The following is a 20,891-nucleotide window of genomic DNA, read 5'->3' on the forward strand; positions in this document are numbered from 1 at the left end:
CAGGTAGTATGGCAGGGGCCAGACCAAATCCAGGGATACATATGGTAGCCAACTAAAAAGGAGAGGGAAAGGGGAAAAAAAGAAAAGAAAAAAAAGAGACATGGGCGGTGGAGGAACAGGGCAATAACCCACCCAAAGGAAGGCTGTTGTTTATATCTCCACAGGGAAAGACGGACCAGACTTTAAGCCAGTGCTCCAAGATGTGAGTGCAGCATACCGGCATGAAGCAGGCAACCAACAGAGTGGTCTGAGGGTCCGACTCCAATCCCAACCACGTGGACAGCCACCCCCTCTCCCCCCAGAAGAATTTACTTCAGATGACAGCACTGAAGCTGCAGCTCAGGGACAGGGACTTGTCTCATCAGAGTGCACAGGAGCAAATGAAGGGAGAGAAAGAAAGAGTGGAGCACACATCCTAGCCCACCAAGCCCTGAGGACGATATCCCCGCTCAGAGCAGCCAATGCTGAGATGAACATACGGCCGGTCCCACTATGAGACATGACAGCCTTCACTGAACCGTACCCCTACAAGGGACAACACTGGAAACACAGTGCAGGAATTGTGCCCGATCTGACCCCACCACACTGAGGCAAAACACTAAGGGCGGGCAACAGAACAGCAAGGGGATCAGAGCAAGCAATTCCCAACGTAATACCAAAAATGAACTCTGGGGCCAAATGAACTGTGGCACCCCATCAGACTCAACCAGAGAACACTCCTAAGGGTCAACAAACAGACCTTGAACTATTTACAGGCTTTCCTTTTTTGTGTCGTTTTTTTGGTTATTGTTGTTTTGTTTTCTTATCTTGCTTTGTTTTGCTCTGCCTTGTTTGTGTGCATATTATTATCTCTGCAGGTCTATCTAGATAAGATAGGCGGGCTAAACAATCTGAAAGAGAAAACAACTGGACTGATGGTTCAGGGGAGGGCAAGTGTCATGGGAGAGGGGCAGGGGTAAAAGTAAGTGGTGTTAACAAACCCAGGGACAAGGGAACAACAAGTGATCCAAAATCGATGGTGAGGAGGGTATAAGAGGCCTGGTAGGGTTTGATCAAGGGCAATGTAACCAAGAGGAATTACTGAAACCCCAAATGAAGGCTGAGCATGATAGTGGGATAAGAGGAAAGTAAAAGGAAACAGAGGAAAGAACTAGGAGGCAAAGGGCATTTACAGAGGTCTAAATATAGGCATGTACATATGTAAATATATTTACATATATGATGACGGGGAAATAGATCTATATGCATATATTGATAGATTTCGTATTAAAGTAGCAGATGGACATTGGGCCTCTACTCAAGTACTCCCTCAATGCAAGAACACTTTGTTCTATTAAACTGGCATTCCATGATGCTCACCTTCCCAACACAATCGCTGAAGACAAAGCAGGTGCATAAGCAAATGTGGTGACGAAAGCTGATGGTGTCCGGCTATTAAAAGATATAGCATCTGGGGTCTTAAAGGTCTTGAAGATAAACAAGCAGCCATCTAGCTGAGAGGCAACAAAGCCCACATGGAAGAAGCACACCAGCTTGTGTGATCATGAGGTGTCAAAGGGATCAGGGATCAGACATCAAAGAACAAAAAATCATTCTATTGTAAATGAGCTTAAAAATATCAATGTCCTTCACTAGTCCTGGTGGCAGTGTGACTTAAGACACTGGGCTACTAATTGCAAAGTCGGTGGTTCAAACCCACCTGGCATGACGCAAGAATAAGATGAGACTTTCTGCTCCTGACAATATCAGCCCCTACACAGGGTGCCTGGGAGTGGGGATCAACTTGGCAGCAGTGGGTTTGGTTTTCACATGTTTAGCTCTAAGTGTTACTGGAAGCTCAACACACCAAACGAGCAGGCATCTCATGTAAAGCAGTACCTGAAGGAAATATGAACAATATACTGAGTCTTGTTCCTTACCTGATAGCTTCTTCCACAGACTGGCCAATAATATTAGAAGAAGGACCTGGCTGAGATAATGGGGTCAGGCTTATCACCCACTTCACCGGCTTGTAGTACTCATCACTGGAACTTAATAGATAAAATAGGGTGGTCAGGAAAATTATCTGCAAAACAAAGGACAGCATCTCCTAAGTAATCACATTTGGGGACTAGAGGAAGATTAACTTCCCTAAAAGAAAACGAAGCCGAGAACATATTTCAGTGCTGAAGGGAAAGTGATGCGGACTCAGCGGATGCACGTACCAGAGACAGGACGAAGTTGAGCAGGGCAGTCCCACTGTAGAAGAGAATGGTCAGGAGTGTAGTGACCGTGGTGAAGAGCAGGCTCACGTTCCGGCTCATCACAATCCACAGAGACTCTAAGATCTAGAGAGGAGGGCAGCCAGTTATCAGAAGTGAACCTTACGAAAACATTCCAGGATGATCCACTGTGCTTTTAACCTAGTTTCTAGGACCATTGAGTTGCAACACAAGCACTGAATATAAAATGAAAAAACACTGAGAACATGTAGATGTTCAGCAGTAGCAAAATGTTTAAGTAAATTATGCTAAATCCACTCCAAGTAATTTTTAAAAATAAAAACAAAAACCACCAAACGCACTGCTCTATAGTTGATTCTGACTCATGGCCGGGACCCAGAGAAGAACTGTCCCCCAGAGTTTTTAAAGCTATAACCTTTGTGGAAGCAGACTGCCAATCTTCCTCTCGCAGAGCATTTGGTTGATTCGAACCACTGAACCTCCAGTTAGCAGCCAAGTACTGAACCACTATGCCACTAAAGCTCCTAAGTGAATACCAAGCATTCATTAGAAACATGTCTCTGTAAGAAAGAAAAGCACATGTAATACACCAGGTTTAAAAATTAGAAGGCAAAAAAAAAAATCACACAGAGGATGGTTCTAACTGTCTAAGAAAATGGCGTGGATAAAAACAATTGCCTAGAGAAAAATACGCCAGAATGCTACAGCTACAGCAAGCTCAGAAGCTCCTGAGTACTTTTCTCCTTATTCGACCTTCAGTTTGACATTCAGAATTCTGGTATGTCTTCACTGGTCCCCTTCCACCTTCAGATTTGTCACCACCCACACAAAGAGCCTCACTTCCATGTCATACCCAAATCACTTGGCTTTGTCCTGGGTTCCTGAGAAACAAAGCTACACAAACACAGCCAACGTACTAAACAGGGAGGCTCAAGGGTTGAGTTCTGCACTTAAAAATCTTCCTGAAGTAGGCAATGACCCTTATAGTAAGACTTATCTTAGACCTACCAGGAGCCCTGGTGGTGTAGTAGTCAGGAGTTAGGCTGCTGACTGTAGGTCAGCAGTACAGAAACTCCCAGGGCAGTTCTACCCTCTCCTATGGGTAGCTATGCGTCAGCATCAACTCGATGGCAGTGAGTTTTCTTAGACCCACCAAATTCACAGTTGTTCAATTACCTACAAACTCAAATAGAGAGTAGGATAGAAGGAAGTTATTACTACTCATTAAATACTACTGTAAGAGGAGGTCCAATAGCAATAACACACCTGCATGCGTGTTCTCTTCATTAATTCCCTTATAATACCTGTTCTTTTTTCCAAAATTGACATTCACTCCTCTAATAGAAAAACATGAAAACAAAATCATCAGACAAAACACTTTTCATTACAGTTTTCACAATGGTTCCAAAGCTTCATGGCAGCACCGAGGGAAGGAATGCAGACGGATCTTCTCTGCAGATACACAAATATAGGCTCGGGGACCTCTAAACTCTTCCCAAGGGCATGGAATGATTGAACAAAACCAGGACTCTGAGCAGAACTCGTAATGACTAATGCTCATTTCAGTGTCCTTTCCAAAACAGCAGTCCTATTTTCTGTCACATGGTCAAGTTAAACCATCTGTTCTAATAAAGAAAGGCCTATCCATTCCTTTCCTACCTCAAATATATCACTTATAAAGGCATATTTTGTTGCTCTCAACATTTCTTGCAAACCTCAGCTCGGTCTTCATAAGAGAATTTTTGCAGGCTGGTTCCATTTATAAAAACTTCTTATATAAAATCATGAAACTGCTTCAGAATGCCTACAAAAATATGCATGACTGACCATTTGACCTAGCAGAAGAAAGACTGAATGAACAATGCCATTGATTTCCAGAAAGAAGCCAACAATGGCCTCATTTTGACTTTGACAATCATTCTTTCAGGGGTTTCAGTTGTTTTGGAATTTTTACCCAAAAATATTTAAAATCGTTTCTGGGTCATATTGATAAAGAAAAGGTCCTAACTCTTTTTTAAAAAAAATTCAACTGAATGTATTCATTATAGACCGATAGCCTACAACAATAATAAAGTACTCTTTCGTGGATCCGCAAGGAGAATGGTTTTGGAGAACACAATGACAAGGGCATTTGTTTAACGTTAGCCATTGATATGCCCAAGTTTAAGAGGAGAATGTTAGTAACACCGGACGCAATAACCCCACTTCTGGGTGCCACGGAGTCCATTCTGATTCACGCCAACCCCACGTGTCTCAGAGAAGAACTGTGCTCTGTGAGGCTTTCAATGGCTGACGCTTCAGAAGCAGGTCGCCAGACCTTTCTTCCTCAGCATCTCTAAGTGACCTCAAGCTGGCAATCTTTTGGATGTTCACCAAACACACGGAGTATATATGTGACCCCGGGTCTCCCAACACCAGTTACAAAGCACCCGAAACTCTAGAAACTAGAACTGTGCAGACAAAATTATCCCAAGTCGAGAGCAGAAAACCTTAGCCCAGTGTGTCCTTCATCGGCTCCATGGTGGCAGCCTCAGCACGGGGAGGATGTCAAGGAGAGCGGTAGGTTTGATTTGATTTTTCTTTTGTTTTTTGGGAAATGACTACTAGTATATGTTGTTGTCAATAATAGAATTTGAGCTTTCAAGATAAAAAAAATTTGAAGTTTTGAAAATCTACATTTATCACTATAGCCTTGCTAGTTCCCTAATATTTAAAAAAAGTTATTCTGTTAAGGTAGGTGATAATATTAAAGAATGTGACTTTTTAAAAACTGTAGAGAAAAATGCAGCAGTATTTAGAAGATGTACAAAAATCAGTGCGTGAATCAATATTTCCAACAACCAGTGCAATCGCAAAACATGCAAGGATAAAAGGTTCATTCTTAGTGACAACGGACCAATGGATTTAAATAAAAAGGATTACGAGGGGCTCATTGATATGGTTTCAAAACTTCCCATTGGAACTAACCCGTAGGAAGTAACTTGTGAGTTTGGTGCAGAACCAAAGAGGAGCGAGAGCAAGACGCGGCTGTCCGTCCCCATAAAGATTGAAAGTCTCAGAAACCGGAAGGGGCATTCTCCATCCCCCAGGTTTCCGTGCGTCGGAACTGACCTGATGGCAGTGAATTTGGTTTTGTTTTTGTTTGGGGATCAAAGAAGAGCAGCCACAGTAATTGAAAAGACTACCCCTTTATCCAACTATATAACTATGAGGCCAAGTTTCTTCATATACTTCAGCCAAAACAGTATGTTCCAAAATGCTGTATATACTGGCAGATAGGAGAATTAACATCAAACAGATTTGTGCAAATATATTAGAAAGTATGGATAACATAGGTGAAAACGGGAATTCGAGAATGCTTAATTTTTGCTCTTGAACAATGTGAATACAAGACCAGAAGCCGTCATTCAAACAGGACGCGGGGATGCTAAGTGACTTAATATTAGGAACCATGTGTGTCAAAGTTATATTATTTCACCATACTTATCCACCTATGTGCCACGCTAAACCCCTGAGATTATATAAAGAAGAATGTGTCCCTATTTTGAAAAGACTCATTGACAACCTACAATATGCACAAGACACAACCTTGCTTGGTACAGTGAAAAGGACTTGAAGCACTTGCTGATAAAAACCCGAGACTACAGCCTTCAGTATGGATTCCAACTCAAGACAAAGAAAACAAAATTCCTCACACCTGGACCAGTGTGCAACCTCCTGAAAAATGCAGAAACTACTGAAGTTGTCAAGGATTTCATTTTACTTGTACCCGTAATAAACACTCAGGGAAGCAGCCATTCAGAAACCAAACAACTTAACCCAATGGGCTAAAAACAAAGCGGTCCCTCTGAGGACAAGGGTCTTACACTAAACTGTGGTATTGTCAATGATCTCATATAGGTGAAAGAGATGGACAATGAAAAAAGAAGACTACAATAAGAACTGGTGCCTTTGCGTCACGGTGTTCGTGAAGCGTTCTGAATACACCACGGACTGCCAGATGGCCGAGTAAACCTATGCTGGAAGAAGAATAGCCAGAATGTTCCTTCAAAGTAAGGCTGCCAAGACTTCACCTCATGTGCTTTGAGCATGTTACCAAATGGGACAGGCTTCTGGAGCAAGGCATCCATGAAAAAGAAGGCCTTCGAAAAGGAGAGGCTCCACGGTGGCTACACCAATGGGCTCTGGGACAGCCAGCATGGGACTGGGCAATGTCCTACTCTGTTGGAAACAGCGTCACTGTCAGTCAGAAACAACTTAGAAGCACCTAAGAACAATATAACAAAGGAAAATGACTCATCGAGCTAAGCCTTTTTCACTTTCAGAAAAGTTATTTTTCATACATGAAAATATGTTCCTTAACAAAATATTTGTAACTGATGTGATATTTTTTAAAGTTCTTAATTTTAACTGTCAATAGGATAAATATCACTAGATATGGCCATATAAACAAAAGCACTTCAAAGTTCTCAAACATGACTGTGGACTTCTAATATAGAGAATACAGAAGAAATGACAAACATACACAATATAAAAGTATTCTTACAGCTGAGAGACACAAAAATCTAGTCTGCATGCCACACTCTATTAGGTAAAGGAGCTGACGAGAGGAGTTCGAGAGGGAGGAGGGGGTAGAGGCACAAACTCCACCACACTCTCACTGCCAGACGCTATTCCGAGGACAATTCCCAAGGGAGTTCTAAGAAAGCATTGAGGGTCACATCATAAAGTCACATCCTGGTCTTTATTTTCCATACTAGGAAGCTAGAAGATAACGTCGAAAACTACAAAAATAACAAAGCAGTATAAACATATTGTAGGAATTCAGAAGTCAATATCCAGAGAGGGGAAAACATTTTTTTTTAATTGACATTTCCTTCTGAGAAAAAGAATGGGCTGGGAAGCATGGAATGAGGCGCTGCCATTTATGATAAAGAATTTTAAAATGTAAGCAAATCTAGCATGACAAGCATCAACTGTTACCTTGAGGAAAAGTCACATGTTTATCTACGAGAAAAGTCTTCTCTTATCTGTGGAAACTACGTGCTAAGGTCCCTCATAAAGTGCACTGTGTAGGTATCAAAAGGCACAGTGAAACCCTAGCAATGCTGCAAGCTCTTCTTGGCAGCCTTCTTTTATAACAGAAGTCAGGGCAGGGGGTGGTGTGGATCTCAAGTAGCAGGGTAGTTGGGAAGTTAACAAATGAAGTCTTTAAAAATGCAGTCTCCCTCTAATGTAACTGGAGCCACGGACACACTTTTCCTCACTCCTGCGCCGTGTCCAGGCAAAAAGCAGTTGCCTCTTTACAGAAGCCTAGCAAGGTGGAGGCGGGGCTGGAACACCTACCTGAGAACCACATCACTGTGCCTGGGCTTCGTGATGCAGCGTCTCGGGAATAGTCCGCCCACAAAGGGCCCATCAGAGTGGATGCACGAGGCACCTCTGGCTTTGGGCCACCTTTCTGGTGCAGGGAGGGCTCTCAGAACTGTGCACGCTCTGACATTACCAGCAGGGCAGTCAAGGCGTCTACTTACCTAAGTAAAACTGAGAAGTAGCTTTTATTTGTACGTTCAATTTAACCAGAATACTATTACTTGCCGAAAGAAAGGTCTCGATGTTCTCGTGAACAAAGGAAGCGATGTCCTGCCAGTCGAGGATGTCTCCCAGCCAGCTGTTCTGACGACTTATGTGCATCTTGTGTCCTTTGTGCCTCCCGGAGTGTGTCACATTCTGTGGAATAAACAGCTCAAAATACAAAATGTCCATCTTAACTTAAAAAATAAAGAGGGCGAATGCCCTGAGAAGCCCGGGTAGTGCGGTGCAGTGGTTTAGGGATGACTGGACCCCGCCCCCCTCCCCAGCTGCTCCGCAGTTGAAAGATGTGTCTGTCCCCCAACAGCCTCAGGAATCCTAACGCTATGGGGCAGGTCCACTGTAAGCACTTTAGAGAACTTCAAAGTGAGAAACTGCATTATCTGAATAAAGCACAGAAGAACCCTCCCTAATATAACACTTTGCAGTTTACGTTCTGGTACCAGGTGTGAGCCTACTCAAATGCTGACCTCCGAAGTACCGCTGTGAGCAAGCACACATTATTCCTTGACAGAAGCGTCTATGAACAACGTGTGCTGCCGTCGTTTGTCTCTCCCACTTTTGGGATTGGTCTCCCACTTTTCCCCTATGTTCCTCCTTTTCCAATAATCATCTTCACATAAGGCAAAGTGAGCACACTTTAAAATTATTTTAAATTTTTATTTAAGATTAGATTTTAAAGTGTAAAATTTTTTTTAAAATACAGGGGAAAATCTGATTTATGTTTCTCTGGAAGCATATTCTAATGGCAGAAATGCAGGGAAAACTAAATTTGAGATGTGACTAAATGAAGTGGGGCTAGTGTGGAAATACAGGTAAAGACCTAACATCTTTGCATGTGTTTCTATTCTCCCACTTTTTTTTATCGTTTTATTCGGGGCTCATACAACTCTTATCACAATCCATACATACATCAATCGTGTAAAGCACATTGGTACATTCATTGCCCTCATCATTCTCAAAACATTTGCTCTCCACCTAAGCCTATTCTCCCACTTTTGAGAACTCAGCAGTGGCATTCACCTCCATGACGCCATGCAGAGAGCCGAGAAGCCTCCCCGTAGAGCCAGCACCCTGAATTCTGGCTTCTAGCCTCCTACACTGTGAGAAAACAAGTTTCCATTTGATAAAGCCATCTATTTAAGGGAGGGGCTTTCGTTACTGCAGCACTAGATAACTCAGACAGATGTCTAAGCTTCTGGAACTCTCTTCGTTTCCTCAAGATGAGAAAAGTTCCCACTATCTAGAGCTGTGTTATTCCAAACAGTACTCACTAACCACTTAAACTGTAACCAGCTAAAAACTGGATGTTCAGCCAGTATAAAACATACATCAAATTTTTATCAGGAAAAAATCTTGTACACATTAACTCATTTTTGTCTACTGATTTCATAATATGAAGTAATATTTTTTTTACTCATTTTATTACAGGCTCATACAACTCTAATCACAATCCATACATACATCAATTGTGTAAAGCACAATTGTACATTCATTGCCCTCATCACTCTCAAAACATTCGCTCTCCACTTAAGCCCCTGGCATCAGCTCATTTTACCCCTCCCTCCCGGCTCCCCACTCCCTCATTAACCCTAATTTATAAATTATTGTTTTGTCATATCTTGCACCGTCCGACATCTCCCCTCACCCATTTTTCTGTTGTCCGTCCCCCAGGGAGGAGGCTATATGTAGATACCAATATGAAATAATATTTGAGGCATTGAGACATAAGTAAAATATATTTTAAAAATTCATCTGCTTATGTCTTTTACTTTTAAGTGAATACTATAAAAATTAAAAATTACATATGTGGCTTGTATTCGAGTCTACTGCACAGAGCTGGTCTAAAGGAAGAGGTGTTGGGGATAATGTGCAGAAGAAAGAATAGAGACCCATCCAGATGGGGAAGAAGGATGCTGCCATGGAGACTAAACACCAACTAAAGCTGACTTTCCGGGACCTGATGAGGTTTAAGATCTTGCTCTTTAGAATCTTTCAATACGTGCAATCTCTGTAAAAATGCAATCCTGTGCAGCTGACGAGTCTACACAGTAAAAGGACTCTGTGGGTTGGAAATGGAAATCCTTTGCTAAAGTAACTCACCTTTACAAACCAAGAGTGGTAGAGTCTGTCCCAAAGTTCTAACACTTGTTTTTCAATTACAGCAGTATTGTTCACCTTATCTCCTAAAATTTTATGAAGCTGGAAGAAATACAGACATAATCTAGTTTAATATCTTATGCACAATCTAGTATAATGAATTATATGCTGGGATCTTCAAATCTGCCCCAAACAAACTTAAGTGTTTCATGCTACTAAATTGCTTCTAGTCGTGCTACACTGTTGGAATTGTTTTTCCCTTAACCTCTAATCCTCACCATTCCCAGTAAATGTCCACTCCTTAGTCCTCATCTTAGAAATATTAAATGGTTCTGATGCAAAATATTCATTTAAGCTCTATCAAAGACAGTCCCGAGCAATGAATGCCCTGCCAAGAGAAAGCCACAGAGAGAGCTTCTCCCCCTACCTTGTGTGTTATCCATTCTCGGCCATACTGATACACGTTGTTAGCTGCAGAATTGAGGGCTCTTTGGACTACCTGAGCCTCAGGAAGCCAGCTGATTTAAAATAAAGAACAAAGTACACATTTACCGCACTGCACCAGCAACCCTTTGAACTTAAAGTACTTAAACAATTGATACCACATCATTGATCGGACAATGAAACACCAGTATGAAGGAAACACACCCAGATGTACCGGCGCAATTCTAACACGGGGCCCTCAAGCTTTCCTTCGCCTCGAGAGCCACATTCCTTTCAACCCTCCCTTCCATCTGTTCTGCCCAGTTTCTCTGGCCATACACTTCCTGGGTCATGTGCCTCATCTCTTTTATTAAGGGAGCAAGGGCCTGGGACAGGCATTCCAAAGCGACTGATCAATGATTCAGCAGCAGCAGAATAACTGAGAATCTGTTAAATATGCAAACTTGGGGTGGGGTGGGTCGCTAAACCAGGTCGACTGAATGAGAAACTTTGGAGGCTGGGAAGCAGCAGCAATCTGTACCTAACAATTCCCACAAGTGTTTCTGGTGAACGCTAAAAAGTAAGTGAAGCATTATTCTAAAATTGTGGGAAACTGTAGAAGCAGTCACAAAATGAAGAGAATGAATAATTGTTTTCATTTCTCCAATGATCCATTTCTTTAAGATGTAGGGAGTTCCTGAGCTGAGTTACAACTCTACATGGCATATACCCTACAAGTATATTCCATATCCAGTAAAAATAAGCCTCACCATTTTTCTGTAAACTAAGCCGTCTACTTAATGCGCCTTAATAAGTAATCCTTTACATTTGCTGAGTGCTTTCAAAAGAGAAAACATTCTTAAACATTCACAAATGTAAAAGTTCTGATTTCAAATATTCAAGAATGCCAAAAGGCCCTGGCAAATAGCAATGCATCCTTTTCCTGAGCCCTAAATAAGAAACATGCGGCAGAGCTGGAGAAAGAAAGGCCGCCAGCTAGTACATCAATGTTGGTAAGTACTGTCGAGTCCGTTTCTATTTATGTACAAAAGAACGAACGCTGCTGGCCCCGCAGCAGCCTCACGGTTGTGCGGATGTTTGAGCCCACTGTCGCAGCCACGGTGTCCATCAGTCTTCTCAAGGGCTTTCCTCTTGTTCACTGTCCCTTTCCTTTACCAAGCATGCTGCTATCGTTCTCCAAGGGCTGGTCTCTCCTGGTAACACGTCCAAAGGGCGTGAGCCAAAGTCTTGCCACCTTGCCCGCCAGGAGCGGTCTGGCTGTACTCTTCTATGACAGATCTGTTTGTTCTGTTGGCAGTCCATGAACTTTCACCAGCACCATCATTCAATGTGATTCTTCTTCGGTCTTCTTTATTCTATATCCAACTTTCATATGCATTTCAGTAAATGAAAGTACCTTAGTCCTCAAAGTAACCTGCTTGCTTTTCAACAGTTTGAAGAGGTTTAATGCAGCAGATTTAGCCAATGCTGGACTATTGCTTCCATGAGCACTGATTATGGATCCAAGCAAGACGAAGTCCTTGACCACGTCGACCTTTCTCCACTTAGCATGGAGCTGTGAGGTCCACTGTTAAGGATTCTGGTCTCTTTTACACTCAGTCACAATCATACTGAAAGCTGCAATTCTTGATCTCCATCAGCAACTGCTTCAACATCTTCAGATTGCAGAGGGTCATTAAGCTTCTCCACTCCTGAAGCTGCTTTATGTTTTTCAAAGATAATTTTACTGGGGGCTCTTACAACTCACAACAATCTACACATCACCTGTGTCATGCATATTTGTACGTGTGTTGCCATCATTCTTTTCTAAACATTTACTTTCTATTGAGCCTTTGGTATCAGTTCCTCTTTTTTCCCTCCCCTGCCCCTACCCTCATGATACCCCTTGATAAATTATAAATTACTATGATTTGCATATTTTACACTGACCGCTGTCTCCCTTCCCCTATGGTTTCTGTTATTCTTCCCCCTGGAGGGTTATGTGTGGTTATGGTCAATCATTGCGATCAGTCCCCCCTTCCTCCCCTCCTAACCTCATCTTCCCCCTACGCTTCTGGTATGGCTATTCCCCTTTCTGTTTCTGGATTCCATGTGTCATGAGCTCTTATCTGTACCTGTGTACATGTCCCGATCTAGTCTAAAGTGAGAGGCAGCCCTGTGTAGGCTACCTTGTTCATATAATCCAGCTGCTCTGATGACTTGCTCAGCACACAGATGGACTGAGTGTGGTGAAAAGATACAGCCCTTAAGCACACTTTTCCTGGTAAGTTGGTCAATCAAGTAAAATGTACAATACCAACTCACAGCAGCCTTATGTAGTTGTTGTCATTTTCACATCAAAGCAGAATGAGTAACTTGCTTGTGCTGTGCTTGCGTGTGTCAGACAATCATAAAGAGAAAGCTAAGCACCCTGACAGATAAGGGATGGAGCTTAGGAAAGTAATGGTCTTAGACTAATTGGGAGTAAGGACATTTTGTATAAACTAAAAAGTGAAATGTGAAATAAATCACGGTTTACAATTTTAAAAGTAACCAGTTCATCAAACTAACAGCCATCGAGTACATTTCCCCTCACAGTAAACCACAGGCGAGAGAACTGCCCCTGTGGGTTTGTTTCTGAGACTACAAATCTTCACAAAAGTGGAAAGCCTCACCTTTCCCCCCCAGAGTGGTTAGTGGTTTCAATCACCTGACCTGGCAGTAGCAGCACAGCATATAACCACTACACCAGGACACACCCATCAGAAGCTTTAAACTCAACAGGGGAAAAGTAAGTAAACAGATTTTCTTCTATTTTCTATCTTGCCGAGTCTGTATTATCACTAATTTCTAATGATAGAAGCTCAGGGGTTTATACTAGATTTCTTCTTCCAATAACCAGTTATTCTTTAATGAATCTCAAGAGCGTATAAAACTGTCCCCTGTCATCCTCCTTGCAATTGTTCCTAGTTCAGGTCTTTATCATTTCTCACCTGGTTTACTCTACAGACTTCAAACTTGTCTCAAAAGTTCCTACCATGCACCCTTGTCAATCTTTTCCTCTTCTAAGAACATTTAAATATGGTTTTAAGCCATGTTCAAGTGTGGAAATATCCTACCCAAGTTTTATATAGTTAAAGAGGATGCAAAACCAAATTAAATGTCAACTTCTTAAGCAGTGACTACCTTAGAATAAAAAGTAGGCCATGCAATTTGTCACCAAGTTCAATTATGTGAACAACAAAGCTCTTTTAAACATTCCTCACAAAGATATAAAACTCCTCTAAGAGAAGCCAAATTAACAAGTACGGTAAGAGATGTTTTAAAACATGGATTTGCAAACATGTTTCCCCTTGGAAAGGGCCTGCTAATAAACACTACTGCTTTATGAAACATGATGTAGTTTACAAGTATTCAATGGGCTTTTGTGACTCCAAAGCAGCCACAGAAAATAGATGGACGGGCATGACTATGTTATAACAAAACCTTCTTTAGAAAATCCAGGGGCTAGATTTGGTCCTGGGTCATAACTGGCTAACACATCGATAACACAGTTTGAGAATATGTCAATGTTTATACAAAAGTTGAATATCTACAAGTTATAAAGTCTCCTCAATTGGTCAGAAGCTCTGGGCAATAGTGCAGCCTCTTTATTCCCAGATCATTTCAAATTCTCTATCCTACCTTCAGTCCCTGTTGGAAACAAACAACATAATACAGGTGAGATTATTTGGTAAATTACAATCATGTTTGACAAAATGTAAATCCTATACAAGATTACCATTTACCATAAATTGCTCCCCAAATCTTAGGCACTCCCGCCCCAGCTCAGCATTACAGAGCATTCCTCTGTGAAAACGACAGTGTCCATCAACCTCGACCATCCGATGTAGCTGCATCAATTAACATCATTTCATTCAAATAAGATCCTCACCTAGGTCATCTATCTTAGTTTTGTTCAAAATAACATACTTACTTTGCCCACTCCGGGTGATTTGCTAGTGTTTCATTAATCAAACTACTCGTAACTTCAATCATGTGTACACTCTCTTGATGTACCTGGTTTAGGAACAAAAGGATAAGGGGAGAGAATGTCAATTAAAATTTGTTTTAATGTTTACTTTCTAGTCTATTATCAGAATGTGCTTAGGCGCAAATAATTTTGTATCTTAATTCTAATCTATTAACACTCAAAGACGAAACAGTTGCTATACATAATGGCCTATGATACACACTATAAAAGGTATTTTACGTCTCCCAGCCTTCCAGCAGCTCAGCTATATACTTAAAGGAAAATACACAAATACATATGTACACAAGTATGTACACATGTATTACAATAAACACAATGTATAATTAGTTTAGACATGCATGCATAGATAAAGCAGAGGCAATAATGAGCTTGTAGACTTGTAATGCAAATAAGCAGCTAAGTGGTTTCTGAGTTTAAAAAGGCAAGTGACACTGCATCTTAGAATGTGCCTTGCCCATTACTGCTGCAAAATAAGTAGGAGCATGGGGGTGGATTTAGTCCAAATAATCCCCAAACAACATAATCAATTAACCCCTGTATCCAAAAGGCAGGTGAGCTGACAAATTACTGAAGGTTATACTAGCATCAAATCTGGTGGAGAAAAGTAAAATTAGGACAAAAGCTGTAACTGGCCCATGTTTTTCCCTTTTATGAAGAAGAGAAATTGCCATGGGAGGGAAATTGACCAACGAGGAAAATGAACAAGAAGTTCTCTCTTGTATGGAATTAGGAAACTAATGCAAAAATTGAAACTTTTCAATGGGCATGACAATGATATCGACTAAATGGCAGAGAAACCAGGGAAAGTGATACAACAAACAAAAGCCAGAACCACACAGAGTTTAGGTATGCTAACAAGGGCATAGGTGACCATCACGGAGCATCATCCTACCCACTTAAATTCCATCTAGCCCCAGAAACGTAGAGAACACAAAACACAACCTGCAGCTTGAAAGGGAAAAGAAAATGATGTGAGACACAGCATGGAGAGAATCAAATCAAACCGGCAAATCACATAAGGCTCTTCGAAAGGAATCTTTCGTTTTGAGAAAATCATTGAGGGTTTCAGCTTAGAGTGACATAATCTGACTAACTTTCAAAGGATCCCTTTGGTTGTGTTGAAAACATCCCTATGCAGAAAAGGATGCAACTGTAAGATCAGCTAATAGTTCAAGTGACAGACGATGGTAGCTTAAGCAAGACCGCCGTGCTAGCGATGGGGTGATGGGATAGATGTCATTGGATTCCTGATGTACCTTACATGAAGTGATAACTGGGAGTCAAACCAAGCTTGTTTTCCTGAAATAAACTTAATGAGTTATGGTATATTGTCCTTTTATGTATTGCTGGATCTGTTTATGATCTGTAAGGGACTTTTTAAATCTATGTCCTTGGAGAAAAATTGGTCTGCAGCTTCCTTTCCTTGCATGTTTTTTATTTTGATATCTGGTCAATACTGGTGCCATAAAATGAGTCAGGATATGTTACACTCCCACTATTCTCTGAAAGAACTTATATAGGAAAGCATTATTTCATTAAAAACTGTTTGATAAAATTATTCAGTAAAGTCATCTGGCACTGACCCTTTCTCTAGAGAAAGATTTTCAAACATCAAGTTCAATTTCTTCTTTACTTTTTACTACTATACCAAAACTGAAACTCACTGCCATTGAGTTGAGAGAGAAGGAACAGTCTAGAAAGAATCGAAGATTTATTGGAGAAAATCTCAGGACTAGAAGGAAGATCATATAGTGGATGGAAGCTGAGATTGACTTCCAAATGCAGAGGTCACAAAACAAAAAATAATCTTTTGCTACCTAATATATATTAGATTGATTAATTTGTTGAATATTGATTTTAAAATATTAACTTATTTCTATAGTACTGTATAAAGAATTTCCAAATTTGTGATTCCATATAAGCACATAACTCCTTAAAAACATGGTAAAATATGACATACATTCTACAAATTCAGTGGAGTTTAGAGAAAAGTAAGATTAGGATGCACTATAAGAGACATTATCACTGTTCTGTAAAATTATAGCTATGCTTTGAAGAAGCATGATATTATTTCAGATAAGGGGGAACAGAACATGTAAACAGTAAGGACCTGAGAAGAGATAAATAAAGACCCTATTGATAAGGGAATTGGTTTCTTGGTTTGGAGATTTAAGGTCATGGTTTCACATCCCAGGTAATGGCCCCATCACCTGTTTAAGGCCTCTGTTCTGTCTGCTAGTTTACTGCACAGTGGGTCTTAAAATCTTGCTAACAGTCATCTAAGGCACAAAAATTGATTTTCAGTCACCTGAGCAACACAGAAAGGAGGAGCATCAGAACAGAATTCCATAAAAACTGCCTCCTTTGCCACAAGACCAGAACTGGCGGGTGCCTAGCTATCATTACTGAACATTTTTATCAAAACTATTATAGAAGAATCCTGATCAAAAGGGGAAAAGTGCACAACAGAATTTCAAATTTTCATGGACTCAAGATGTCCTGGAGGCATGATGGTTGAATGACTCTTTGAAACTATTATCCTTTTAATATTTAAACATGTGATCCTTAAACCAAAATTACCCCTAAAGTCATCTTAACTCCAAAATACGTACTTTAGCTTAAACTAGTAAAAACATATCTGCCTTGAGAATGCTAACTATTTATAGTGGATCGACAGCAAACTGAAAGATTCTATAGGAACCTTAGGGGACAATGAACATATGTTAACTGAGAAAAGAAGGGTGAGACTGGGAGCACACCTGGCAGGTGATGTCATCGTCACTGAGTAGTACATGTACAAGAGGCTGAATTAGGGTATTTTTCCTGTGTATAGTCACAACAACAACAAAAGAAGTGGTGATAAACAATAAAGATTCTATGAAAGAAGAGCCACAGGAAAAACCACAAAGACAAGAGATAAGCTAGCTAATCAAAAAAGGCTAAACCCACGGACGGGCTTACGAGTCATGGAACCAGAACACAGCTCCCCTATTGAAAGGAGAAGTAACCTGTTCTTCGGTATCTCATTTTCATCATCTGCATTTTGTGGAAGATAAAATAAAAACTCACGTATAGAATACTGAAAAGCAAACAGGCTAGGTAAATGCAAGGTGGGATGAATACTACATAAATCATACGCACATTAACTGTTATACTGTTGAAAAGCCAAGTAACATTTTCCAAGAAGCTTCTGTAGCTTTTCACAATTTTAACATTTAAGAGATTATTATTGGTGATAGTAATTGTTGTACTCTACCTTTGCAGTCAGGAGCAGGGCTAAAAGAAGGGTTCCTATCACTAACAAAAATATGATGAAAATGCTAATTATTTTGTCTAACATCTTCTCCAACCAGATGATCATCTGCACAAAAGTAAAAAAAAAAAAAGCAATTACTTATCTTTAAAGTTTAATTTAATAAAAACATTGATATAATGAAGACAAATGATAGTGAGCATTGCAAAGCAAACTATGGCATAAGATTAAAACAGAGAGAGTTGTAAGTAACTTTAGAAAATTACTATTATCATTTGAAGTTCATTATTGTCTTATCTACGAAAGCACAATCAATAAGCACAGACCTTGCTTACTTTGGAATTTACATATTGTAGCAAACTTGTGTTTCTAATTATACCCTACAACCTGTTAGCTATTCTAAATAATGACACTACATTAGTTGATCTGAAATATTAAATTTTAATGTCAGTTAGCAAAAGCAGTATCACATTTAAACATAGATAACTCTTATAATACAGGTATATCCTAAATTATATAAATAAAATAGGAACAAATTAAAATAGGAATGCCATGCAAAAATATTTCCTCCTTTGACTTTATGAGTAGTTATAAAATAGTAATTAAAAGCTACTGTTAAGAGAATGACAAATATAAATTCAGGAAAATAGCTACTTAGGGTTAGAAGGGGCTAGGGGATAGATGTTGGGAGGTATAAAAAATAAGTTTTAACTATTTTGGTAATGTTTTATCAAGATGGTGTTCTTTATATTTTTTTTATAATTGAAATATTTCACAATAAATTACAATACTTTTGAAAATCTTATATTCAACTTGAAATTTCTATTCTCTTAAAAAGTAAGTCTTACAAATGAGTCAAAAATGACTCAATAGCAGTGGTGGGGTGGTCATACAACCGTAAAGGAAGAGTAATTATTACTTTAATGGTTACTCCTTAATGATTAATTAAAAGTAAGATCTTCCCAAATGTTATTTGATCTCCCATATGGACTACAATTCCCCTCATTTTTCAAAATGAAATTTAAAATTCTACATGTTAAAAAGCTTTTATTTTCAGACTATACAATAGCCTTGGAATTCCTGCCATTGCAAAGCTAACATTAAACCTGTCCAAACTAACAGGAATTAGACTGATGACTGCTGACACCCTCCATTAGACCCCCAGCCCAACATGAACAGCAGCATCGCTGAGAAGTTTTTATTAAATTTAAGCTGACTGATGCTCTCCGAACAGTGAATAAAACGTCTAAGTACAAAGAAAAAATTTGAAACTACCACCGCTAAAATTAACTTCTGTTTACTTAAACAGCACATTTAAGAAATTATATTAGGGTACCTTTCCTCTCTTTGGGAACAGTACTTTAAAAGTCTACATTAAACTTAGTATTTTATAATACTTGTATCCCAATCTCTGTCAAACAACCAAAGGGAATGTGTTGAGTTAAAAATCTTCATTATTATCATAATGCTACTCTGATTCTATCAACTTCTAGTGAACATAAATCACTCACTATTTTAAGTAAATGGAAGACAGTATTTCAGGAAACTAACATAGAGTTTTAGAGTGTTTATCTTCTACTCTAGACTTTTACGTTTCTTTTTCCTTCATCGTTTCCCTTTCATTAAGGATAATGTCATTAAGAGATTAATGCTACAGTGAATATAAAGTTTTAAGGTTCACCTTTAAGCCTGACAATTACAGCTTCACATAGAAGAGTCAATCTTCAACGCATGCTACCAAAGCATCCAAGACAAAGCAGAGATTAAAGAAGTGAAAACAGGTTCTAAGATATGGAAGGTCAGATGTCATACTTTGCAGGTAAGCTCTAAACTGTCTGAAACGGATTGGATGGCCGAGTTCTCGAGACCGCTGCCTAAGGAAAAGGCTAGCACAGCATTCCTCTTAAAGCGGGGAAACCCAGTAGGGTGCAATGCACATGGCAGGCATCCAGTTAAACACATGTGAAAAATCATACGCAAAATATTGTCAGGTGTACACCCAGATGTGTATTCACAAGTTCCCGTCTGAAAACAGGGAGCCTGTGCTTTTTAGAAAGTTAGATTCTGAAATAAACATCTTAAAAATAAATGATGTTCTGAAGAAAGCAGAGCTATCTGAGTCTGAAAGAAAGCATGGACTATTTACAAACACATTCTGTACATCAACAATATAAAGCCGGACCTTATATTTTAAACCAAGAAAGGAACCACTTTCATTGCCTGTCACTCAACGGTATAGAAATGTACACGAAGAGTCACCTAAATCAAAATTTATATTCAAGGGATACAGGAAGAGTTAAATGTTTCATTTAAAACTCAGGGGGAAACCCTCTAAGACACAGAATTTACAAGCTAAAATTACATTTGATGTTGACACTGCGGCCAGCTAAGATACGGTGAAAGAACAGACGGAGACAGGAGACAGCATAAGAGCATGAAGCCTGGGAGAGGGCGAGAACGAACCATTCGAGCACAAAGGGATTTCAAAAGGGTACCACCCCCTGGAAAAGGACGTGGCGCTTCCACGAAAGCTCAACATGTCTTATAATTCCGCCATCCCACTGCTAGTGTGCACTCCAGAGCTGTGAGGGTGATGAAACAATAGCTGCATGCACACCTATGTTCACTGCAGCATTATGCATAACTGCAGCCAGAACCAAGTCTGAAAAGCATCCGCAGCACAGATGAATCTGGAGGACATTATGCTGAATAAAATAAGCCAGTCACAAAAACCAGAATTGAATGGTTTGATTATGATGTACAGTCAAGAATAGATGCATACACAGAAAGCCACGTGCTTTGGTGGATGGGAGAGGAACGGACAAGGGATCATTTTCTAGAAAGTAAACACTTGTTATTTTGGGTGAAAGGAAAGGCAAGACAGTGAAGTCAGCATAATTTGATCAGGGTAAATAAAGATACTGAAATACACAAAGAAAGAGGCAGTTTTGGTAAAGGCTATAATATATACAATTTTGCAACAACAATATCAAAATAGGTATGTCATTACATAGGTAGATGTGGGTGTATATATGCTCACAGACAAGCTTATGGGAGAAAACGCTCACACATGTATAACGTCTCTGAAGCCATGCTCATATGTCTATACTCATCTGTGTGTTGCATATACATCCACATATACAAAACTACATAGGAGACACAGTGAAGGAGGCTTCCTAGACATATCCACACAACTTTCAGGATAGTTTTATAAGGCTAAAAGGCTGAGGGAGCACATGCTCAGGGGATAACTTAAGCAAATAGCATG

General features: G+C 39.9%; 1 protein-coding gene across 1 annotated transcript in view; it reads right to left on the reverse strand.

Moving 5' to 3' along the window:
- TMEM245 (transmembrane protein 245) overlaps positions 1–20,891 on the reverse strand; it is a gene marked incomplete at its 5' end in the record, with an annotated part of 88,325 nt that overhangs the window by 34,881 nt on the left and 32,553 nt on the right. Inside the window, 7 exons of the mRNA XM_045296534.1 lie at positions 1,920–2,065; positions 2,205–2,327; positions 7,821–7,952; positions 9,918–10,016; positions 10,342–10,432; positions 14,314–14,396; positions 17,627–17,731. Of these exons, the coding sequence (XP_045152469.1) occupies positions 1,920–2,065; positions 2,205–2,327; positions 7,821–7,952; positions 9,918–10,016; positions 10,342–10,432; positions 14,314–14,396; positions 17,627–17,731 (779 nt within the window). The remainder of the gene's footprint in view (positions 1–1,919; positions 2,066–2,204; positions 2,328–7,820; positions 7,953–9,917; positions 10,017–10,341; positions 10,433–14,313; positions 14,397–17,626; positions 17,732–20,891) is intronic.

Source organism: Echinops telfairi, unplaced genomic scaffold, assembly GCF_000313985.2.
Source record: "Echinops telfairi isolate 266 unplaced genomic scaffold, ASM31398v2 ScPeMD7_7410;HRSCAF=8448, whole genome shotgun sequence".
Taxonomy (NCBI): Eukaryota; Metazoa; Chordata; class Mammalia; order Afrosoricida; family Tenrecidae; genus Echinops; species Echinops telfairi.